At 48.1% G+C, this 25,695-nt stretch overlaps 1 protein-coding gene across 1 annotated transcript; it reads left to right on the plus strand.

Moving 5' to 3' along the window:
• Nucleotides 1-17,356: 17,356 nt before the first annotated feature.
• On the plus strand, nucleotides 17,357-18,187 carry LOC147124847 (uncharacterized). The gene has a single exon (XM_085985954.1). The coding sequence runs from the start codon at nucleotides 17,357-17,359 to the stop codon at nucleotides 18,185-18,187; it is 831 nt and encodes a 276-aa protein (XP_085842080.1).
• Nucleotides 18,188-25,695: the final 7,508 nt, after the last annotated feature.

The following is a 25,695-nucleotide window of genomic DNA, read 5'->3' on the forward strand; positions in this document are numbered from 1 at the left end:
CAGTCCTACTCAGAAGGACTTCCATGAAGGTCTGGTTTCTCTGTTCAATAGATGGCCAACGCTGCTCAAGAGATGTCATTCTCTTATGAGCACTCACCAGGTTTTCCGTACCCTGGCGAGTTATCTCCTCCATGGAGGCTGCCAACCTTTCCATGGTGATGCGTTCATGCGCCAATTACTCCACAAAGGCTCTGCTCATGTTCGCTATGGACTCCTACATTCGCTCCACACTTGCAGCGACCCTGGAGACCAAACCTGCCAGAGACTCCTGCATCTGTGCACGGAGATCCATCACCTCTTCTCTTTCGGGTGGACCCAAAGGCAGAGGGTCGACATGCAGCGCAGCTGAGCTGAGCTGGCAGAGTCCTGCGCCCTCCGTCAAGGACTCTCCACTGCTGAACCTGTCTCCGGAATCTGCTGAGGCTCACTTGTGAGCTGTGAAACACTAGGTGACAATACTACTCTATGTCCTGAAGGTCCCCCCGAGGTGTGAGTGTCTGCGTTGGTACTGGGTGTGCTTACTTCTGCTGACGCTGCGCCCTCAGAGGTTGGAGCTTCCTCTGAGGAGTCTGGCTGCACAGCCTCTTCCTCCTCCACAGTGGGGATGGGGGCGCTGGATGGTCCTGTGGGGGAGTAGAGGAAGGAGTTAAAGATGTGATGCCAAGGTTACATGCACATTCGAGTTACCATCTGCTGACACCTGCATCCATGCAGCCTTGGTCTCAGTGTGTGATATCCGAGAGGTAAGGTCCAATAACTGCTATAAGCCAGACTTCAGGAACCAAAACTTTACTTTTTAATTACACAGTTTAGGAGAGAACATAGCTCTTACACCTGCAAACAAAGCACACACATTTCTTACTGCACGAGCAAGATGGAGGATGAACCTTTGAGTCATACCCAGAATGCAATGCCACTACCTTAATAAGTGGTGTGCTAGGACGTTACCTTAATATTTGTCTCCATCTGGTGGATAACTTAAGCATTACATCCCAGATAACTATATCCCCCCCTCTTATGTTTACAATAATTTCTTAACAACATTCTTAAAAAGTCCATAAGGAAACTCCTTTAACGATAGTTCATACTGAGCGAATCTAGCAGCTTGTGAGACCTTGGTGAATGTCTTACAGTCAAGTCCCTGATTGGTTGTGGTAGAGCTACCTGCTGCTCCTGAGCAGTACTCAGAGTATCTGACTCTGCTATGATGGTTTCCTCTTGATGAAGGGGTCCAGGTGTAACTGGCTCTGTTCGTGGTGTTGGTACCACCAATGCATTTGGATAACTGGGGACCAACTTGTCCTCCAACATTTCCTCTGGAACCTCCAGTTCGATTTCTGTGTGTCTGGTCAGTATCTGATCCACATGTCTGCTTACTACCTGACCAGTTCCCACCATGATCGTATATGAAACTGGACCGGTCATTGAGTCTATGACACCAGGAATCCATTTTGGACCATAACTGAAATTCCTGATAAGGACCGCATCTCCTTCTCCAAACCTGCGGCTCTTTGCCTTTCTGTCATGGTTCTCCTTTTGTTTGATTTGTTGGTTTTCCACCATCCTTTTAGATCTGGGTGAACCAGGTCAAGAGTGGAGCGTAGTCGACATCCTAACAACAACTCAGCAGGAGAGAGTCCTGTGGTAGATTGAGGTGTTATTCTGTAGCTGAACAGAACTCCTGACACCTTTGCTGCCAAACTCCCTTCCGCACTTTTTTTCATCATCTCCTTAAATGTTTGTATGGCTCTCTCTGCAAGTCCATTTGAAGACGGATGATATGGAGCTGAAGTCACGTGCATTATGCCATTGTTTCTCATGAACTCTTTTGTTTCTGTACTCACAAAACACGTGGCATTGTCACTTACTATGATCTCTGTTATCCCTTGATTACTAAAACTCCTACGCAGGCAGTCTATAGTAACAGTAGATGAAGCAGAATTTACAGGATACAAATCCATCCATTTGGAATGTGCATCAATGATTATGAGGAACATCTTTCCCATGAATGGACCCGCATAATCTATATGTAATCTTCTCCATGGTTTATCCGGCCACTCCCAGGGGTGGAGTGGAGCCGCTGCTGGTGCCTTCCTGTGTACTTGACAAGTGCTGCATGTCTTGACTAGATTTTCTATCTCCTCATCTAGCTTTGGCCACCACAAGTGACTCCTTGCCAAGGCTTTCATGCGTGAAACTCCAGGATGACACTGATGTAGTTGTACTAGGATAGACTGTCGTGCTGGCAGTGGAATAATCACTCGAGCTCCCTACAACACACAACCATCCTGCACACTCAGCTCTGTCTTCCTGTCACTGTAAGGTATTAAATCAGTCCCTTCCGTATGTTGTGGCCAACCCCTCGTTACATATTCTCGGACTCTAGACAGTACTGGATCTTTACCTGTCCATGTCCTTACTTGTTCTGCGGTCACAATTGCCGTATCCGTGTCCTCCAACATCAAAACTCTGTCCTCTGGAGTTGCACGGATAGGTGTACCTGGTAGTGGAAGATGACTCAAGGCATCTGCGTTCCCATGGTACTTGCCCGCCTTGTAAACAATGACATACTCATACGCCCTTAACGTCACTGCCCACCTCTGGATCCTGGGTGACACCATCTGTGGTACTGCTTTCATCTCATTAAAAAGAGATAGAAGAGGTTTATGATTGGTGCATATGGTGAATTTCCTGCCATATATGTACTTGTGAAACCTCTGTAACCCAAACATTACTGTTAATCCCTCTTTATCTAACTGGGAATAGTTTTTTCCGCTGGGGTCAGGGTTCGAGACATAAACCTATCGGTCTTTCTGTTCCATCTTCCAAGCTGTGTGAAAGAACTGCCCCCACCCCGTAAGGTGAAGCATCACAAGAGAGAATGATGTCTTTCTCTGCATTGTAGTGAACCAGCACATCTGATGATAGCATCAGTTTCTTGGACTGTTCAAATGAAACCCTCTGCTCCTCTCCCCACTGCCACTGTGTCTCCTTGCACAGAAGTTTGTGAAGAGGTGCTAACACTGTTGCCAAGTTTGGTAAAAACCTGTTATAATAGTTTAGCAGTCCCAGGTAAGCTTTTAACTCAGTCACATTTGTAGGAGATGGGGCCTCCTGCAGTGCTTGTACCTTCTCCTTGATTGGATGGAGCCCTGTGGCATCCATTCTATGTCCCAGGAACACGGCCTCATTCCCCAGGAAAGTGCACTTACTCCTCTTGAGCCGTAACCCAGCCTTATCTAATCTTTGTGGTGCCTCTCTCAGAGTGCTCAGATGCTCCTGGTCGGTTCTTCCCATCACCAGAATATCATCCAGATAGATTGGAACATGTGGAATCCCTTGCAGTACACCCTCGATAATCCTCTGGAAGATAGCTGAACTAGAGGAGACACCGAATGGCAAGCAGTTATAGGTAAACAAACCCTTGTGCGTATTTATGGTTACATACTTCTTGGATTCCACATCTAGTGTAATTTGCAAGTATGCATGACTCATATCCAGCTTCGTGAATTTCTTCCCTCCAGCCAGGTTTGCAAAAAGATCCTCAGTTTTAGGAATAGGATACTGTTCAAGTTTAGACATCCTATTTACAGTCAATTTATAATCTCCACAGATTCTTACCGAATTGTCTGGTTTTAAATCAGGTACAATGGGAGCTGCCCATTCTGAACATTTCACGGGTTCCAGAATGTTCTCTCTCAAAAGACGGTCAAGTTCAGCCTCTACCTTTGGTTTCATGGCATACGACACAGGTCGTTGTTTAAAAAACCTTGGCTATGCCTCCTTGTCAACATAAATCTTAGCTGGGGGGCAATTAAATGTTCCAAGTTCTTCCTTGAACACGTTCTCCTGTTCAATCAACACATCTTGCAAAGACAATTGTTTGCCTCCCTCTAGTTGATTTATTGCTCCCCAATCTAATTTAATTTCTCGTATCCAGCCCCGACCTAACAAGTTTGGTCCAGAACCCAATACTACAACTATAGGTAGCTGTTCCACAGTGTCCCTGTGTTGCACAGTTACAGTAGCTGTACCCAATGTCGCCACTCGTTCACCGGTATAGGTTTTAAGCTGCATAGAGCAAGACTTAACTCTGGAGCTTATGCACGGTTCCACAATTTTGAGCACTCCTCCCTGTTAATTATGGTAACACCACATCCGGTATCCACCTCAAAGTTCACCTTAGAGTTATTTACTGTCAGTTGCAAAGTGATAGGATCCACTTTTGGAATATCCTCTACCATACTATGCAATATGAACATGTCATCTTTTTTTCTCAGCTTCTCCACTGATGTGATGTGCTCCCTGTTTTTTCACATCTCTTCCTAGGTTTTGCTTTTCTCCCCCTTTAGGTTTCTATACCTCCAGGGTAGCTTTTGCTCGGCATGCACGTTTTATATGTCCTTTTTCCCACACTTGTGGCATTTTTCCTCCAGAAACCTGCATTCCCTTGCCAGGTGATCTCCATTGCAGCTATAACATGCCTTTACATGCTCACATTTTGGTTTCTGACTCATATTTATCTTGTGCACAACCGAACCTGCAACTTGCCTCGCAGTAGCCCAGTCTGAACCTTGTATTTCTTGTACATCACGGTTAGCTGTCTCTATTAATTGAGCAAGTTCCAACGCTTTTTCATACGTAAGCCCAGTCTTGGACAATAATCTCCTTTGCATTCGAGCATCCATTATCCCGCAAACCAGCCTATCTCTTAGCATGTCTTTCAAATTGTTCCCGTAATTGCAGTCGTGTGCCAGTTTCCTCAACACCGCTACATAATCCAATACAGTCTCTCCCGGTTTCCTGATCCATGAACTAAATTTGAAATGCTGTACAATCTCACTCGGTCTGAGATTGAAATGTTCCTTTAGCAAGTCCACTAAGTTAGCAAATGGTACGTCTCCAGGCTTTTCAGGACTGCATAAGTTTCTCATTAAACTATACGCCTGACTTCCCACGGAAGTGAGCAAAATAGCTCTCCTTTTCCCGACATCAACTATATCATTTGCTACAAAGAAATGCTCCAGCAACTCACAGTATTCTTTCCATGTCTGCGTCTGAACATCAAAAGCAGAGAGCTGTCCTACTATAGCAGCCATGATTTCTGGATTCAGTGCTTTTCTTTTATTTCCTCTTCTTCAAGATGAGATCTGTTCAGCCTCGTCACCAAATGTGATATCTGAGTGGTAAGGTCCAATAACTGCTATGAGCCAAACTTCAGGAACCAAAACTTTACTTTTTAATTACACAGTTTAGGAGAGAAAATAGCTCTTACAACTGCAAGCAAAGCACACACATTTCTTACTGCACAAGCAAGATGGAGGATGAACCTCTGAGTCATACCCAGAATGCAATGCCACTACATAATAAGTGGTGTGCCAGGACATTACCTTAACATTTGTCTCCATCTGGTGGATAACTTAAGCATTACATCCCAGATTACTATACAGTGGGAGGCCTCTTCCTGCCTGACCTAGGGAAGAGGACCTCCCTGTGGGCCCTAACCCCATCCAATAATGCCTGCAGTGAAGCTCCATCGAATTTGGAGGTAGCTCCTGGTCTGGCACTGGCCACAGCTGCTGCAAGCTCCTCTGCCATCCTGTATGGGTTGTTTGGAAGCCTTCAGAGGATGCAGTGCTTGCTATGGACCTTGAAAGCACCACGAATGATGACATCATACTGTGGGGCTTCCCGTCTGGAAATGGACAATTAGCAAGTCTGCCCACACACTGGAAATTAATTGGCCACTTGAGGGAAAATTGCGTGGAGCTGGTTGACACATTTTTTTGTGTGTCAGATCCCCACATTCGGAGGAATCCGACCATTTCCCACACAAGCCACAAAATCGGGCCCAACGATTTGGTCTTGCTGCATCTGTCATGCCCATCCCTCAATTGTACATGTGCTGTAGTAGAATAGTTAGCCTGGAATGAAGTTTTGGATCTCTGACATTGCTTTGCAGTACCAAATCTTGCAAGGGCTCTAGTTAGAGCACAATTACAATGGCCCAGAAATTCGGGTCGGGGGCTTCCCGCGGGTGCAAGCCCCCGACCTGCACTTACCTTGCACGCCAGCAGTTGAGCTGTAGGGCCCCGTGGAATTCCAATTCAGGGCCTGGCCCAGCTGCCGGCACACAGTATCCCAGGGGTGCAGTTAGTTCGATGCGTCCCCTGGGATGACGTGGGCCATGGGCAGCCAATCAGTGGAGGGAAAAGCCCATTCATAAGTCTTGACAGGAAGAGCTGTCAAGACTTATAAATACTATGGCCCCAAAATAGCGTAAACCTTCAAATAATTTTTTTTTTAAATCACATTTTTTAAATAAACTATAAATTACATTAAATAACTATATTAAACAATAATTTAAATTTTTGAAAAAAATAATTTTATATTCTAATGTGGCTAAAAATAAACTTACCTTGCTTTAAAGTATTTTAAAATAATAAACCTGTGGAAAAAATGTTTTAATTTTAATTAATTGACCACTTACGTTGTAAAAAGCTGGTCTTACGCCTGCTTTTTAAATGTCTAAATTCTTAAGACTTACCCTCATTGAAAAATCTGTAAAAAAATCGTAAGTTCAAAGCGCACACGCAGACTCCCCTGCGCAAGCGCTCGACTTCTTAACCCCTTTGTTCAGAGGAACGGAAGTGCCGGTTTCCCGCGCATGCGCAGTGCATGCACAAAACCGGCACTTCCATCAGGCTTACGGGTGAGTACACAGCGCGTACTCACCGGTGGAGACCCGAAGTTCTGTGCCATAGCCTTTGATATGCATTGCCAATGCTGCATCAACTGGCAACAACACATGAGGAATGTCACCATTCATCAATGAACTAATGCTGATGTTGGATTGCAAAAATAGGCCTGTGAAGCAAAGCCTGAATCCTCCAGTCTTTAAATATATTAACCAAAGCTGTAGGGAGAGCTGTAGTACTAGAAATCATATTCAAAGAATATTTAGCTTCACGTATTAAGAAATATATATAAAACGTACATGTAGCATTTAGGTAGCTGCGAAGCATGATGGGATATTGACCATCACATTAACCCACTTACACAAGTACTGTAGAAATAACATATTTACTAGACTCTTAGGGCCCGATTTTGTGGATTGTGCGGGAAATGGTCGGATTCCCTGAATGTGGTGTTCTGACACACAGAAAAATGTGTCAGCCAGCTGCACGCAATTTTCCCTCAAGTGGCCAATTAATTTCCAGCGTATGGGCAGCCTTGCTAATTGTCCATTTCTAGTCAGAAAGCCCCACAGTATGAAGCCATCATTCATGGTGCTTACAAGGTCCACAGCAAGCATTGCTTCCTCTGTTGGCTTCCAAATGACCCATACAGGATGGCAGAGGAGCCTGCAGCAGCTGTGGCCAGTGCCAGACCCCGAGCTGCCTCCAAATTCGACGAAGCTTCACGGCAGGCATTATTGGATGGGATTAGGCCCCACAGGGAGGTCCTCTTCCCTAGGTCAGGCAGGAAGAGGCCTCCCACTGACACCAAGGCTGCATGGATGCAGGTGTCAGCAGATGGCAACTCGAAAGTGCATGTAACCTTGGCAACACATCTCTAACTCCTTCCTCTACTCCCCCACAGGACCATCCAGCGCCCCGTCCCCACTGTGGAGGAGGAACAAGCTGTGCAGCCAGACTCCTCAGAGGAAGCGCCAACCTCTGAGGGCGCAGCTTCAGCAGAAGTAAGCGCACCCAGCACCAGCACAGACGCTCACACCTCGGGGGGTCCTTCGGGACATAGAGTAGTGTTGTCACCTACTGTTTCACAGCTCACAAGTGAGCCTCAGCAGATAATAGAGACAGGGACAGCAGTGGAGAGTCCTCGGCGGAGGGCGCAGGGCACTGCCAGCTCAGCTCAGCTGCGCTGCATGTCGACCCTCTGCCTCTGGGTCCATCCGCAAGAGAAGAAGTGATGGATCTCCATGCACAGATGCAGGAGTCTCTGGCAGGTTTTGTCTCCAGGGTCGCTGCGAGTGTGGAGTGAATGGAGGAGTCCATAGCGAGCATGAGCAGAGCATTTGTAGAGTCATTGGCGCATGAACGCATCACCATGTAAAGGTTGGCAACCTCCATGGAGGAGATAACTCGCCAGGGTACGGAAAACACGGTGAGTGCTCATAAGAGAATGACATCTCTTGAGGAACGTTGGCCATCTATTGAACAGAGAAACCAGGCCTTCATGGAAGTCCTTCTGAGTAGGACTGCCAGTGCAGATACTGGTCCCCATGGCCCCCTAAAGTGCAGCAAGGTGCTCTCATGCCACTTCCAAGCGCTGGCCCCTTCTAGCCTGTGCAGCTTCAGGTGAGTGAGCAGCAGCCTGGTGCTCCTGGTGCTCATCCTGCTGTTCCTGGTTCTGCTGCTGCCGCCTCTGCTGCTGGAGATCCTCTAATGGCAAGAAGGGAAGGAAAAAAAGGCGCCCCATGCTTCTCGTAGTTGCCTCCGCTGAGGAAGTGCTGAGTGAGGATGGCGAGAGGGGCTTCCCAGGAGATCAAATCGGAGAAGTGCGTGAGGCTCCAACCTTCCACAGCTGTGCCTAAGCCTTGAAGATGTAGCCGCAAGCCTGCAGCAACAAGGTCCTTCACCATACAAATGCTGTCCCTTTAAATCGCAGCTTTCCCGAATGACCTGCAGCTGCCAGCAAGCAAGCCGGCAAGCTTCACGCCAGGTTTCATCAGCGGGGATCTCCGCAGGAGTGTTTAGTTTGGGAACCCCACAAAATCGCAACAGCCCCTGAAAATAGGTTTAAAGATAGTAATAATTGCGGATTAGTGTTCCGACGGCCAGTCCCGCCAGCAGCGGGCGAGACTGATTCGGGTCGCGGAGAAACGGCAGACCAAAAGTCGGACGGGGCGGGGAACCAGGCGGGGTGGGGGGCGTCGCGACCCCCTATTTCTGCGATTTTCGGCCCCCGCCTGCCTGAAAACCCGCCCGATGGCAGGCAGAAAATCGGGGCCTTCGTCTCTGTCTTTGTTGTTATCAGTGTTACAGAAGCAGTGTTTAATGTAGCTGGCCTTCTGAGAGATAAGGGGAATTGAACTTCATAGGGAGTCGGCCATTTCTACCTCTGCCTCAAACACCTTGGCCACGAAGCTGCGATTTAAACGGAGAGCATTAGTATGGTGAAGGACCTTTTTGCTGCAGGCTTGGGGCTACTTCTTCAAGGCTTAGGCACAGCTGTGGAAGGTTGGAGCCTCACACACTTCTCCAATGTAATCTCCTGGGAAGCCCCTCTCACCACCCTCACTTAGTGCTTCCTCAGCGGAGGCATCTACCAGAAGCATGGAACGCCTTTTTTTCCGTCCCTTCTTGCCATTAGAGGGTCTCCAGCAGCAGAGGCGGCAGCAGCAGAACCAGGAACAGCGTGATGAGCACCAGGAGCACCAGGTTGCTGCTCACTCACCTGAAGCTGCACAGGCCAGAAGGGACCAGTGCTTGGAAGTGGCTTGAGAGCACCTTGCTTCGCTTTAGGGGGCCATGGGGACCCGTATCTGCACTGGCAGTCCTACTCAGAAGGACTTCCATGAAGGTCTGGTTTCTCTGTTCACTAGATGGCCAACGCTCCTCAAGAGATGTCATTCTCTTATGAGCACTCACCATGTTTTCCGTACCCTGGCGAGTTATCTCCTCCATGGAGGTTGCCAACCTTTCCATGGTGATGCGTTCCTGCGCCAATGACTCCACAAAGGCACTTCTCATGGTCGCTATGGATTCCTCCATTTGCTCCACACTCGCAGCAACCCTGGAGACTAAACCTGCCAGAGACTCCTGCATCTGTGCATGGAGATCCATCACCTCTTCTCTTTCGGATGGACCCAGAGGCAGAGGGTCGATATGCAGCGCAGCTGAGCTGAGCTGGCAGTGTCCTGCGCCCTCCGACGAGGACTCTCCACTGCTGTCCCTGTCTCCAGAATCTGCTGAGGCTCACTTGTGAGTTGTGAAACACAAGATGGCAACATTACTCTATGCCCCGAAGGTCCCCCCTAGGTGTGAGTGTCTGCGCTGGTGCTGGGTGCGCTTACTTCTGCTGACGCTGCACCCTCAGAGGTTGGAGCTTCCTCTGAGGAATCTGGCTGCACAGCCTCTTCCTCCTCCACAGTGGGGACGGGGGCTCTGGATGGTCCTGTGGGGGAGTAGAGGAAGGAGTTAAAGATGTGATGCCAAGGTTACATGCACATTCGAGTTGCCATCCGCTGACACCTGCATCCATGTAGCCTTGGTCTCAGTGGGAGGCCTCTTCCTGCCTGACCTAGGGAAGAGGACCTCCCTGTGGGCCCTAACCCCATCCAATAATGCCTGCAGTGAAGCTTTGTCGAATTTGGAGGCAGCTCGGGGTCTGGCACTGGCCACAGCTGCTGCAGGCTCCTCGGCCATCCTGTATGGTTCGTTTGGAAGCCAACAGAGGAAGCAATGCTTGCTGTGGACCTTGAAAGCACCACGAATGATGACATCATTCTGTGGGGCTTTCTGACTAGAAATGGACAATTAACAAGGCTGGCCACATGCTGGAAATTAATTGGCCACTTGAGAGAAAATTGCATGCAGCTGGCTGACACATTTTTCTGTGTGTCAGAACCCCACATTCGGGGAATCCGACCATTTCCCACACAATCCACAAAATCGGGCCTTTTATCTTCCTTTGTAATGTCTGTTCGCAACCAAATGCGGACATTGTTTATCATCTCAACACTTAAGCGATCTTGCTCACAAAAGCTAGAAACTAGATGTCATGCTGTATATCAGAACACTTCAGGGCGGCTCCCGACTTTGAGTGACTAATCACGCCAACCAATAAGGGAGTGACGGTAGTGACGCAGTTTGTATGTGTATGCCTACTTTTGCAACTTAATGGATATTACCTATCGAAAGGTATATCAAGGCTTGTAGATTGTATTTCGTTGAGAGGAAAGGTTCGATTCTGGGGAAATCTGCCTCTCTCCCTTGTGCACAAAGCTTTCTAGCTATTTACTAATAAAACTTTTACTTTGTCAGCAGTTCCGTCTCCGTGTGGCTTTGCTCCAAAAATTCGGATCTAACAGTTGGTGTCAGAAGTGGGATATTGGATTGCAGGTTGCAGGTAGGACGTAGTTTGGTCCTGGAGGGCATCGACGGGACTGGCGTCTCGGTTAAAATTCTCGTATGAGACGGTCGAGTCAGATTTTTCCTGTGTAACTCATAGCAGGGGTGGACCGAGTAATTAAGGGCCCCTGGTAAGTCCTTCGAAGCGAGTCGCGCTCGCAACGGAAGCACCTGCCACAGTATTAAAATTATCCACATAGTTAAATTGCTCCTCACGGAAACCACGGATTGACGGAATTGACTGGACCTGCATGTGTATTTCTAATTTAAAGTATAAGATAACGTTTAAAGTATAAGCTGATTTAGAGTATAAGGTGATACGTTTGTGCCATTTAAAGTATAAGTTAAGATTAAAGTGTAGTAAGATAGAGTATAAGGATATATGTTATAACTAGACATGAGTGACGGGGGAAAACCTCTTTCACCGGACGTTCCGGCTATGGCCACCAGTGTCACTGTTGTAAAACGGGTCCGAGAGTCTAATCTGAAATACCAGAGTGAAATGGTTAAAAATGGATGGAAAGAAACAATTCCATTAGTTGATCAGATAAAAGTGGTGGGCGGAATAAAAAGATGCTAAGCAAGCTAACTATGGAGCGGTTTTGTGTGCTAGATGGTTGGATCAGATGGATACCATAATTGTGGATAAAAGGGGAAAACTGTCCCCCCTCCCGTTTTACAACAGTAACACTGGTGGTCATAGCCAGAACGTCCGGTGAAAGAAGTTTTATAGTCTTATTTTGTACGGCTTCCATGGCCTCGACAATTCCCAACCAATCCTTTAAATCATCTAAATCCTGAGTCCCTACCGGCTCCAGGTGCAGGAGACTGCTAACTCGAATTTTAGCCTCCTGAACATGTCTCAAAAAGTCTTGTAGTGGGGACGGAGGAGGGGGAACCCGGATTTGAACCAGGGACCTCTTGGTCCTCCTCCCGCCACCAGCACCTCGCAACACATAGGACGCACCGGACTCCTCCGTCGGAGGACCGGGGGCCACTCGCCCGTGTCTAAATGTACTGTTAGGAGGCCGGCAGTACTGTGATCTTTTAGACACGGGAGCCTCGGTGTCGATAACCGACTCAGAGTTTCCCACAATAAACCAAACCATCCAAGTAAGCGGGGTTAGTGGAGAAAGTGTGATCCTCTATCAGAGTGTTCCGATTCCTCTGCAGTTATCCCCAGGAAGCCGTACCTGGTGGGTCACTCTTTGGATAGGTCCCAATAGTGAGGTCTTGATTTTAGGTATGGATGTCCTGCACCAGATAGAGGCAAACCTGCTTCTAAGTGACCAGCTGCTGTAAATAGGAGGGCCGGGGGGGGGGAGATTTCCCTTCCTGGAAAATCAAGTCCGACAATGTTCAGTACACGCCCTTCGACTGGCTAAGCGCGCATGGTCAGAAGAAGGAACATGGGGGAGAGTTTGCGATGCTTACCATCTCGCGTGGGCCACCCACAAATTATACTGTGGTAGGGCAAAAATGGACCCTGTCAGGGTCCACGGCCCCTACCACGAGGCCCTCCGACAATATTCCCTCCGACCAGAGGCTCAACGGGCCGTTGAGTCAATAATAGGGGATTTATTGGAAACTGGAATAGTGATCAAAATGCGCTCCAGGACCAATTCTCCTGTATGGCCAGTGCAGAAGCCAGACGGGTCGTGGAGGTGGACTATTGGTTACACTGCCTTAAACAATGTTACGGATAAAGTTCATGCTTTAGTGGCAAACCCGGCCACTATTTTAAATGGCCTCCACCCAGGCCTGGTTATATTCACAGCACTGGACATCCAAAACGGATTTTGGACTTGTCCTCTGGACTCCGGGTCTCAAGAATGCTTTGCGTTCACTGTCCGGTCTACTCAGTATACATGGACCTGGTTGCCCCAGGGGTTCCACAATTCTCCCACTATTTTCCACGAGACTCTGGAAAAGGCTCTTCAACCAGCACTAGTGGATACCCGCATGCAAGATTCCGCTTGCCTCAGTATGTAGATGATATTCTCCTCAGTAGCCCCTCGCCCTCAGCTCATTTGGACGCCCTGATGTGTGTCCTGGGGACTTTAATCCAGGGTGGGTTTAAATTGAATCCAACAAAAGCTCATGTTGGGCTTCCCCGTGTCACTTATCTCAGTCAGATCATTTCCCCAGAGGGACGAACCATGACTCCGGAGAGGGTGCAAGCACTCTTACAAATGCCGCGACCTGTCACTGTCTCTGGCCTGAGGAGCATGATGGGATTGTTCAACTATTGCCGCATATATGTAGCTGACTTCACTGAATTGGCAAGTCCCTTAAATGACCTCCTAAAGGGAGGGCTCCTGGGAGAGGCAAGACTGGATTGGACACCAGAGGCAGTCGAAGCCTTTGATATGGTCAAAACCACTTTGGCCAATGCACCTGCCCTGGGTCTCCCAGACCCTGCAAAACCCTTCCACTTGTGGAACTGGGTGGGCAACCGGTCGTATAGTGCGGTGGTTGGACAATTCCGGGACAATCACATACGGCCAGTAGGATATTGTTCTCGCCCAGTGCTGTCCTCCATGATGGGACAGCCCCCATGTCTGGCTGCCACCGATTGTGCAGCTTGGGCAGTAGAAGCAATTGAGCCCATGGTAGGTCCCGGTAAGGTAATCCTCCACGCCCGCCACAGCCTTGTAAAACTTCTCATGGGCAGCCTGAAAACCATCTCTAACCAGAGGCATGCGAGATGGGAGTCTTGTTTATTAGGTAGAGGGGTCCGGATCGAGTTAGTAACTGATCCTCAAACAAATCCGGCATCCTTTCTGATAGACGAAGGGACCCCCCATGATTGCACCACTATTTTACATCATGATAGCCAGGGACCTCTCCTAATCGAACCCATAGTCGGAGCTTGTTTAGAGATGTATGTGGACGGGTCAAGTTTCTATCACGAGGGCCGACGGGTCACCGGATGGGCAGTGGTGGGTCTGTCAGGACAGATCCTTGCCCAAGGGGCCCTGGGAATGGGAGGAGCCCAACTGGTGGAAATCACTGCCCTCACGAAAGCCCTTACGTTAGCAGAAAGAACAACCGCCAATATTTATACTGACAGCCAGTATGCCTACTCTGTTATCCATGATTATTCCCGCCTTTGGCAGCGACGGGGTTATTTGATTACTCTAGGCCACTCAATTAAACATGCTTCCGCGATTGCGGAACTCATTCGGGCGGCGGACCGCCCCATCTTGGGGGCTGTAATCAAGGTCCGCGCCCATCAGACAGGAGAGACCCCGGAAATCCAAGATAATCGGGCGGCGGATTTAGCTGCTAGACAAGCTGCTTTAGCTCTCCCTGCAACAGCCCTTTGCCCTGCAGAAATAACACACCAAGGAGAGCCTTCCCAGACCGATGATGTAATACAGGATACATTCCTGACTGTGTACCTCTCTGAGTCCCCCAAGAATATACGCTTCTGGGTGCAAGAGGGAGCACACCAAGACTCTAGTGGGTTTTGGCATCACGAAGCCCAGTACGTGGTCCCTACATCGCTCAGGCAAGCTTTAATACAATCCTACCACGAGCCTGCACATCTGGGAGGGTATAAATTATACTACCTTATGGCAGACACCTGGTGGTGGCCCAGCATGGCGAGAGAGATTCATGAGTATGGGCGCCTGTGTCTGCCTTGCCTTCAAACGGGAATTGGGGGTCACATACGAGTACGTATGGGACACGCCCGACGGCCCAGGGGTCCTTGGACACACCTACAGATGGATTTTATAGGACCCCCTCCCTCCCAGTGGCGGATACAATCACATCTTTGTAGTCATAGACCTCTTCACCCATTGGGTCGAGGACTTCCCCACCAGGAGAACTACATCTGAAGCGGCTGCAAAAATTCTAGCAATGGAGGTCCTTCCCCGGTGGGGAGTGCCCTACCAAGTAGATTCTGATCAAGCAACCCACTTCACTGGAAAAGCCATGAAACAAACTTTGGTCCTCCTGAGGGTTCGACAGCGATTCCACATCCCTTATCACCCTCAGTCTTCAGGAAAGGTGGAGCGGATGAATCATACTCTAAACCAGTCCATCACTAAGGCCATTTTACAGACCGGGAGGGGATGGCACACCGTCCTCCCCGCTATTCTTGGGGGCATACGAACCACACCCGCCAAAGGCACTGGTTTAACCCTGTTCGAGTTAATGACCGGACGTGCCATGGTGTTACCCCAAGATGCACACCCGCAGGGTACAGGGGACACGTCACTATTTCAAACCACCCTCCTGACGTACCTACTTATGCTCAGTGAGGCTAATCAGGCCAATCACTTCCGGGTTCAACACCTACAAGAGGCACAGGATGCCAAAAGATTAGAGGGAGTTTGGAAAGCACCCCCTTGTGTGGGACAATGGGTGATGGTTCAGCGACCGGTTCGAGGTATTTTTGAGCCAAGGTGGGATGGACCCTTCCAAATCCTCCTTAGTACAGGTACCTCCGTATGCTTGCAAGAAAAATTTGATGTAAGATGGAGACACTGGAACCAAACTAAGCCGGTGATGGCGCCCGAGGAAGAAACTTTCCCAAACCCTCAGGCCCCTTAAGGCTGAGGATATATATATAAAAAGAACCCTACGGAATGTGTTCTTTGGTTTTCTGTGGACTGTCTCTTTAAAAGTCTGTGTCTTGCCTTTCAAGGTCGCAGGCTGTGCGCTCTCTCACTCTCTCTCTTTCTCTCTCTCAAGATTGTGACTGCCTGCTGTATGAGTGTGTGTGCCAGCTGGTGCCATAAATTATGAATATTAAAAAAAATGACTCTATGGTTAAGACGAATTAACTCTCTTTTCTTCCCATCATTTAATTAGGATCAAGTTTGGAGGATTACCTCAATTCTTCGAGTTGTTATTTACCTTTTCCTTTCTTGCAGACATTCGGCCCAGCCTCAGTACTGTCATCACTTCGGAGATATCGACCGTGCAACAGTTTCAACCTAGCCGGTGGTCCTGCTCACCGGATTACAAACCCTGACCTGCCGCAAGGCTGACCCACTTGACTTTTAAACACTGACTTCCCCTTCTTGTCAAAACACCTCAATCACTATGGAATGGTTTATATCAGGGATGATAGGACTGCTGTTGGTTAGGCAGGCAGTGTTGGTTACGGAACTGGAGTGGTGTGGGACCGAGTTCGGCTCACATCTGTGTTATCTGGATGACCGCCGAATAGGTGTATGTATAGATTACGAGACGGGGAAAGGATGCCTGTGTATTGTCAGAGTAACGAGGGAATTTGGCATCCCTCGTGCACACCCACCCGAATCAAGTGTCAACAACGTGGGGAGATAGTGGAGATAAATGCCCCCCCGCCCCCTATGGTTCATTGTTATTGGGGCCATGACCCACCCCAAACCACTACCTATAGGCCATTGATCTGCCCCCCCATGAAGAAAGGGCCCGTCAGTTGATTGGTATTCACTCAAACTGAAAACATACTGTACGATAACGTACGCCATGAATTCATTCCAGTAGTCTTAAACCTAACTGACACCGCCTTGCCCGTATGGTGCTCGCAACAAACTCAGCGATTGTATCAGCGTCTTATAACACAGGTATTGAGACAAGGCGCAGTCCACAGCGGAGGCGGATACAATAAAAAGAGCAGGCGGGTATGGCGGCGGAAAAAGGACTTATTTAATGATGCTGCGACAGTTTTTAATACAGGCGCATCAGTTGTTAATACTATCGATCTGGCTGCGTTAGATCAGAAGATTCGAAATCTGAGCTCGCAGCTCAAAGCCATCTTACAAGAGCAGAATACAAATGAGGGCCAAGAGTCCAGGGAGGACCAGATATTAACCATTTATCTCCAAGATATAGCTACCGTACTAGAAGCACACGCGCAGTCGATAAATAAGATAGTCAAAGAGGAACACAATTTCTCACAGCAAGCAGCGAAGAATGATGCCTGTAATACCAATGGTAACTGGATAGTTGAGCAGACCCGAGAAAAGCTAGACCAGATACAGGGTGGAGAGGTACACTTGTGAATTACTAACCAACAATTACAAGGGACTCTGACCCGTGGGTATGCGGGAAAGGGTACACCTAAGCGCCCTTTGGATAGCCTTAATATAACGACCTGTCAATTTCGGGCCATGATACGGGTATACCCCACAAAAGTAGAATGTAAACCAGATGGAGGAGGACTCTTGGGCTTAGTGCTGGTCATTCCGGTACTGACCCCGGAGGCTCAGGGACGGGAGGTATATAAAGTACAAAACATTGGTGTAATAAAGGATGGTATGCATATATCTCACTACAATATGTTACCTTACACAGTAATGATGAATGGAAACCTAGTGGGTACCAGACTGGAAGGATGTATCACCCGACATGCCATCATCATGTGCCCGCATGCAATCAACCAAAGCCCGCAAGCCCAATGTGGCTTTGATAACACAGACCAGGAGATTAACTGCACCATGGAAACATTGGATGCCACCGCAAAGCCCACTCAAGTGGCGTATGCCGGTAGGGGCGAATATTGTGTGACGACTAACTTAAATACGTTCCAGTATGCCTATTTGACATGTGATATTCCCAGCTCAGAATTCTGCTTCACCCCAGAAATTCCCATACGGATTGGACATGAGGAACTGGTCGACATACATCAGTACAATACTACCTCTCTCCAAGTATCCGAAGACATCAAGAACGATTTGAGAAACTACATCAACACTTTTGGGTATCCGATACCCCCACTGCCCGAACATTTAAGGCAGTTACGGGAGAGGATTCGTCACTCCCAACAGGTGTATTATACCATGCAACAGCAGAGTAAGGATCTAAAGAAAGATATCGACACTATCAAAGTGTCCACCTGGTGGGATGACATTTGGGACTGGGGAGTGAATATACAGATCCATCCATGGATCAGACTGATCTCACACATAATAGTCATGGTGCAGTTAATACTTGTCTTTGGCTTGTTATGCGTGACATGTAAGAAATGTAAACGGGCTAAAGCGAAACACTTTGCGAAACAAGTGGGTAAGACAGTCAGTGCGTGCACTGCTCCTCCTACACACGTTCCGGACGACTTTGGATGTTTGCTGGAGAGATCGAGCGTATGATTGTTGAGATAGTAGAGTAATCGTGAAACACTTCAAGGTCTGGGGGGGGGAGGTGTATAACAAAGTAGGTCCGGTAACCGGATGAAACCTCAATCATTCACGCTCTTGGTTTCCCAGCATGTTTTATCAGCTGCTCCTAGTTGTGCACACTTTCCAACCTGCCTCAAGGCTCCCTTTCGGAGGGGTTGGAGGGGGGGACTGTTGGATTGCAAAAATAGGCCTGTGAATCAAAGCCTGAATCCTCCAGTCTTTAAATATATTAACCAAAGCTGTAGGGAGGGCTGTAGTGCGAGAAATCATATTCAAAGGATGTTTAGCTTCACGTATTAGGAAATATATATAAAACGTACATGTAGCATTTAGGTAGCTGCGAAGCATGATGGGATACTTGACCATCATATTAACCCTATTAACCAAGTACTGTAGAAATAACATATTTACCAGACTCTTAGGCCCTGATGTTCTGCCAGCCGTCAGGCGGGTTTTCATGCGGGCAGGGGCCGAAAATCGCCGAAATAGGGGGTCGCGACCGCCCCCCCCCACCTGATTCCCCACCCCATCCGACTTTCGGACCGCCGTTTAGAAACATAGAAACATAGAAGATAGGAGCAGGAGTAGGCCATTCGGCCCTTCGAGCCTGCTCCGTCATTCAATGAGATCATGGCTGATCATCCAAATTCAGTACCCTGTCCCTGCCTTCTCCCCATATCCCTTGATCCCTTTAGCCTCAAGAAATATATCCAACTCTTTCTTGAATATATTGAATGAACTGGCCTCCACTGCCCTCTGTGGCAGAGAATTCCACAGGTTCACCACTGTCTGGGTGAAGAAATTCCTCCTCATTTCAGTCCTAAATGGCTTACCCCTTATCCTTAGACTATGACCCCTGGTTCTGTACTCCCTGGCCATCAGAAACATCCTTCCTGCATCTAGTCTGTCCAAGCCTGACAGAATTTTATAGGATTCGATGAGATCCCCTCTCAATCTTCTAGTTATTATCTTAATGGCAAGAAACTGGAAAGTACTGAAGCACAAAGGGATCTGGGGGTCCTGGTGCACGAAACTCAAAAGGTTAGTATGCAGGTGCAGCAAGTGATTAAGAAGGCCAGTGGAATGTTGGCTTTCATTGCAAGGGGGATAGAATATAAAAATAGGGAGGTATTGCTTCAGTTGTACAAGGTATTGGTGAGACCGCACCTGGAATAATGCGTACAGTTTTGGTGTCCATACTTAAGAATGGACATACTTGCTCTCGAGTCAGTACAAAGAAGGTTCACTCGGTTAATCCTGGGGATGAGGGGATGGACATATGAGGAGAGGTTGAGTAGATTGGGACTCTACTCATTGGAGTTCAGAAGAATGAGAGGCGATCTTATTGAAACATATAAGATTGTGAAGGGGTTGGATCGGGTGGATGCGGGGAAGATGTTCCCGATGATGGGTGCAACTAGAACTAGGGGGCATAGTCTTAGAATAAGGGGCTGCTCTTTCAAAACTGAGATGAGGAGGAACTACTTCACTCAGAGGGTGGTAGGTCCATGGAATATGCTGCCCCAAAAAGCTGTAGAAGCTACATCATTACATAAATTTAAAACAGAAATAGACAGTTTCCTAGAAGTAAAGGGAATTAAGGGTTACGGGGAGCGGGCAGGAATTTGGACATGAGTCTAGGTTCGGATCGGTCATGGCCCTGTGGGTAGCGGAGCAGGCCCAGGGGCCATGTAGCCTGATCCTGCTCCTATTTCGTGTGTCTAATTCTGTTAGATTCAGGAGATGGTTCTGTGATAGTGGATTGGCGTTTAGGATCAGATCAGCCATGATCTTATTGAATGGCGGAGCAGGCTCGAGGGGCCGATTGGCCTACTCCTGCTCCTATTTCTTATGTTCTTATGTAAACTCCAGTGAGTATAAGCCCAATCGACACAATCTCTCCTCATACATCATTCCTGCCATCCCAGGTATCAGCCTGGTGAATCTTCGCTGCACTCCTTCCATGGCAAGTACGTCCTTCCTCAGGTAAGGTGACCAAAACTGCACACAATACTCAAGGTGCGGTCTCACCAAGGCCCTGTACAACTGTAGCAAGACATCCTTGTTCCTGTACTCAAACCCTCTTGCTACGAAGGCCAACATACCATTTGCCTTCTTAACCGCCTGCTGCACCTGCATGCTTACCTTCAGCGACTGGTGCAGAAGAACACCCAGGTCTCTTTGCACTTCTCCTTCTCCCAATCTATTGCCATTCAAATAATAATCTGCCTTCCTGTTTCTTGCCACCAAAGTGGATAACCTCACATTTATCCACATTATAGTGCATTTGCCATGTTTCTGCCCAGTCACCCAACCTGTCCAAATCATACTGGAGTTTCACGACATCCTCCTCACAGCATACACTCCCACCCAGCTTTGTGTCATCTGCAAATTTGGAGATATTACATCCAATTCCCTCGTCCAGATCATTAATATATATTGTGAACAGCTGGGGTCCTAGGACCAATCCTTGTGGTACCCCACTAGGCACTGCCTGCCACTCGGAAAACAACCCGTTTATTCCAACTCTTTGCTTTCTGTCCGCCAACGAGTTCTCTATCCAAGTCAATACCTTGCCCCCAATCCCATGTGCCTTAATTTTGCACGTTAATCTCTTATGCGGGACTTTATTGAAAGCCTTCTAAAAGTCCAAATACACCACATCCACTGGTTCTCCCTTATCTATTTTACCAGTTACACCTTCAACAAATTCCAGTAGATTAGTCAAGCATGATTTACCTTTTGTAAATCCATGTTGACTTTGTCCGATCCAGTCATTGCTTTCCAAGTGCTCTGCTATTACATCTTTTAGAATGGACTCTAGCATTTTCCACACTACCGCTTTTTCTCTACCACCTTTTTTGAATAGTGGGGTAACATTAGCTACCCTCCAATCCATGGGTACTGTTCCCGAGTCTATCTAATTCTGGAAGATGACCAGCAATGCATCTACTATTGCTAGGGCCACTTCCTTAAGTACCCTGGGATGTAGATTATCAGGCCCTGGGGATTTATCGGCCTTCAGTCCCATCAAATTTCCTAACACCATTTCCCTACAAATACTGATTTCTTTCAGTTCCACACTTTCATCAGACCCTATGTTCCCCCGCATCTCTGGGTGGTTATTTGAGTCCTCCTTTGTGAAGACAGAACCAAAATATGTATTTAGTTGGTCTGCCATTTCTTTGTTCCCCATTATAAATTCCCCTGATTCCTCCGCGACCCGAATCAGTCCCGCCTGCCACTGGTGGGACTGGCCGTCAGGACCCTGATCACCAATTATTGGCATATTTAATGCCATTTTAGGGTGCCCTTGCGATTTTCAGGGTTTCCCCACGCTAAACACGCCTGCGGGGAACCCCGCTGATGAAACCTGGTGTGAAGCTTGCCGGCTTGCTTGCTCTCAGCTGCAGGTCAATCCAGAAAGCTGCAATTTAAAGGGACAGCATTTGTATGTTGAAGGACCTTGTTGTTGCAGGCTTGGGGCTACTTCTTCAAGGCTTAGGCACAGCTGTGGAAGGTTGGAGCCGCACAAACTTCTCCAATGTGATCTCCTGGGAAGCACCACTCAGCACACTCACTCAGCGCTTCCTCAGTGGAGGCATCTACCAGAAGCATGGAACACCTTTTTTTCCTTCCCTTCTTGCCATTAGAGGATCTCCAGCAACAGAGGTGGCAGCAGCAGAACCAGGAACAGCAGGATGAGCACCAGGAGCACCAGGCTGCTGCTCACTCACCTGAAGCTGCACAGGCCAGAAGGGGCCAGCACTTGGAAGTGGCTTGAGAGCACCTTGCTGTGCTTTAGGGGGCCACAGGGACCTGTTTCTGCACTGGCAGTCCTACTCAGAAGGACTTCCATGAAGGTTTGGTTTCTCTGTTCAATAGATGGTCAACGCCCCTCAAGAGATGTCATTCTCTTATGAGCACTCACCATGTTTTCCGTACCCTGGCGAGTTATCTCCTCCATGGAGGTTGCCAACCTTTCCATGGTGATGCTTTCATGCGCCAATGACTCCACAAAGGCTCTGCTCATGGTCGCTATGGACTCCTCCATTCACTCCACACTCGCAGCGACCCTGGAGACAAAACCTGCCAGAGACTCCTGCATCTGTGCATGGAGATCCATCACCTCTTCTCTTGCGGATGGACCCAGAGGCAGAGGGTGTACATGCAGTGCAGCTGAGCTGAGCTGGCTGAGTCCTGCGCCCTCCAATGAGGACTCTCCACTGCTGTCCCTGTCTCCAGAATCTGCTGAGGCTCACTTCTGAACTGTGAAACACCAGGTGGCATCACTACTCTATGTCCCGAAGGTCCCACCGAAGTGTGAGAGTCTGCGCTGGCGCTGGGTGCGCTTACTTCTGCTGATGCTGCACCTTCAGAGTTTGGAGCTTCCTCTGAGGAGTCTGGCTGCACAGCCTCTTCCTCCTCCACAGTGGGGACGGGGGCTCTGGATGGTCCTGTGGGGGAGTAGAGGAAGGAGTTAGAGATGTGATGCCAAGGTTACATGCACATTCAAGTTGACATCTGCTGACACCTGCATCCATGCAGCCTTGGTCTCAGTGGGAGGCCTCTTCCTGCCTGACCTAGGGAAGAGGACCTCCCTGTGGGCCCTAACCACATCCAATAATGCCTGCAGTGAAGCTTTGTTGAATTTGGAGGCAGCTCGGGATCTGGCACTGGCCACAGCTGCTGCAGGCTCCTCGGCCATCCTGTATGGTTCGTTTGGAAGGCAACAGAGGAAGCAATGCTTGCTGTGGACCTTGAAAGCACCCGAATGATGATATCATACTGTGGGGCTTCCTGACTGTAAATGGACAATTAGCAAGTCTGCCCACACGCTGGAAATTAATTGGCCACTTGAGGGAAAATTGCATGCAGCTGGCTGACACGTTATTTTGTGTTTCAGAACCCCACATTCGAGGGAATCCGACCATTTCCCACACAAGCCACAAAATCGGGCCCTTAGTCTTTGTCTTTGTTGTTATCTGTGTTACACAAGCAGTGTTTAATGCAGCTGGCCTTCTGAGAGATAAGGGGAACTGAACTTCATAGGGAGTCGGCCATTTATATCTCTGCCTCAAACACCTTATCTTCCTTTATAATGTCTGTTCGCAACCAAAAGTGGACATTGTTTATCATCTCAACACTTAAACGACCTTGCACACAGAAGCTAGAAACTAGATGTCATGCTGTATGTCAGAACACTTCAGGGCGGCTCCCGACATTGAGTGACTAATCACGCCAACCAATAAGGGAGTGACGGTAGTGACACAGTTTGTATGTGTATGCCTACTTTTGCAACTTAATGGGCGTTACCTATCGAAAGGTATATCAAGGCTTGTAGATTGTATTTCGTTGAGAGGAAAGGTTCGATTCTGGGGAAATCAGCCTCTCTCCCTTGTGCACAAAGCTTTCTAGCTATTTACTAATAAAACTTTTACTTTGTCAGCAGTTTCGTCTCCATGTGGTTTTGTTCCAAAAATTCGGATCTAACACTGACTTATTACTACTATTAACACTGGCCAATCATCATGCTACTTTGGACATGTTTCTTGATAAACTCTAAAGGTGCTGGTTGATCAGGTCCTCGCCAAACTGCAACAATTGGAATGTAAGCCTCTGTAAAGGCAACCATGTCCTCACTGGACTGACCAACAACGCAAGATTTTTAGATACACCAGTGTGTCTTATTCTGCAAACGGCCTGATCAACATCATATAGAAGTGCTTGAAGGGGTGAGACAATCGGATCACGCAGGTAACTGTTTTTCAAGCACTGCTTGTGGGCCAGGAGGAACAGGAGTGCTTCCCCCGCCATCCCGCCCCCAAGCTTACGTGATGCGATCTGCCCCTCTCCCCGTGATCGGCCGCCCCCCCCCGACCCCACAATCCGATGCCGACCCGCAATCTCTTCCTTCCTCGCTCCCTCTCTCCTCTCTGCTGCCTGGTTGCAGCCTTCTGCCCCAGGCCAACCCGCCCAAAAGCCAGTCAGCCAGCCTCTCAATCTGGCCAGCTGCCGGGTGGGAAACTGAGAAAGAAAATTCAAATGAGGGTGCTGCCGTTAAATTCGCAGGAACTCTGCATTCCCCCTATTTCCTTGATATATTTAAGTGTGGAAACCTGGAGCTGTTTGATGAATGCAGCTGAGAATGGGTTTATCACACAAAATAAGTATTTTTAACCCGAGTGTCCAGTCCACCACCTGTGAGTAACCCGATTTTAAATAATTGAAAAAACTTTTAAAACTTTACTGAACTGTTTATTAGTTATATTGGTGTACAGTAGTCAGTTTCTTAGTTAATTAAATATTTTTTAATATTTAAAAACTTTTAAAATGTGCCTACTAGCGCCTGCATGCCTAAAAAAACAGCTCAATTTGAAAAGCCTCTTCGATGGCCACGAACGACGAAAAGTCGCCACCCTCGTTAATTCAGTCTAGTGGCACAGTCAGTTTTACAAGGAGCAGTACAACCTCAGAGATTTAATGAGCTTGAGGAGGTAGCACTAGCTGTAGAGGTGAGGAGGAGGAAGAACAATATTCTCGCAAGGAGGTTTTCTAGTGCTACTGGCGGGGTTTAAACTAGCTTGGCAGGGGGGTGGGCACCAGCATGTAGAAGTAGAAAAGAGAAATAAGGTGCATAAAAGAGTGAGTGTACTGCAGAAGATAGTACTAAAGGCGGTAGTAGTACCATATTAAATAGGAGCACATTAAGAAAGACGATGAAAAATTCAAAAATGGGTTTAGAATGCATGTACGTAAAAGCACAAAGTGTGGTGAATAAGGTTGGTGAGCTACAAGCACAATTAACTGTGTGGCAATATGATGTTGTGGCAATAACGGAAACGTGGCTTAAAAACGGCGAGGACTGGGCACTTATTATTCAAGGGTACAAGGCATTCAGAAAAGATAGGGAAGGAAAAAAGGGAGGTCGGGTGGCAGTGCTGATTAAGGAAGACATTGTCGTGTTGGAAAGGGAGGATGTTCTTGAGGGGACAAGGACAGAATCCATTTGGTTAGAGTTGAGGAGTAAAAAGGGTATGATCACGTGATTGGGGGTATTCTACAGGTCCCAAAAAGTGAGAGGGAGGTAGAGGAGCAAATCTGTAGGGAAATCGCAGAGATATGCAAGAGCTATAGAGTGGTGATATTGGGGGACTTTAATTACCCAAATATCACAGAATCACAGAATCACAGAAACCCCACAATGCAGATAGAGGCCATTTCGGCCCATCGAGCCTGCACCGACACATATCCCACCCGATCCCCGTAACCCCTACACCAACACATATCCCACCCTATCCCCGTAACCCCACGTATTTAATCCCCCTAACACTAAGGGTCAATTTATCATAGCCAATCAACCTAACCCGCACATCTTTGGACTGTGGGAGGAAACCGGAGCACCCGGAGGAAACCCACGCAAACACGGGGAGAATGTGCAAACTCCACACAGACAGTCACCCGAGGCCGGATTCGAA

Source organism: Somniosus microcephalus, chromosome 1, assembly GCF_052327205.1.
Source record: "Somniosus microcephalus isolate GS21.2 chromosome 1, FLI_Smic_1.0, whole genome shotgun sequence".
Lineage (NCBI taxonomy): Eukaryota > Metazoa > Chordata > Chondrichthyes > Squaliformes > Somniosidae > Somniosus > Somniosus microcephalus.

What these genes read in the sequence shown, in the direction of transcription:
- LOC147124847 (XM_085985954.1), top strand. Translation starts at nt 17,357, where the DNA reads ATGCATATATCTCACTACAATATGTTACCTTACACAGTAATGATGAAT.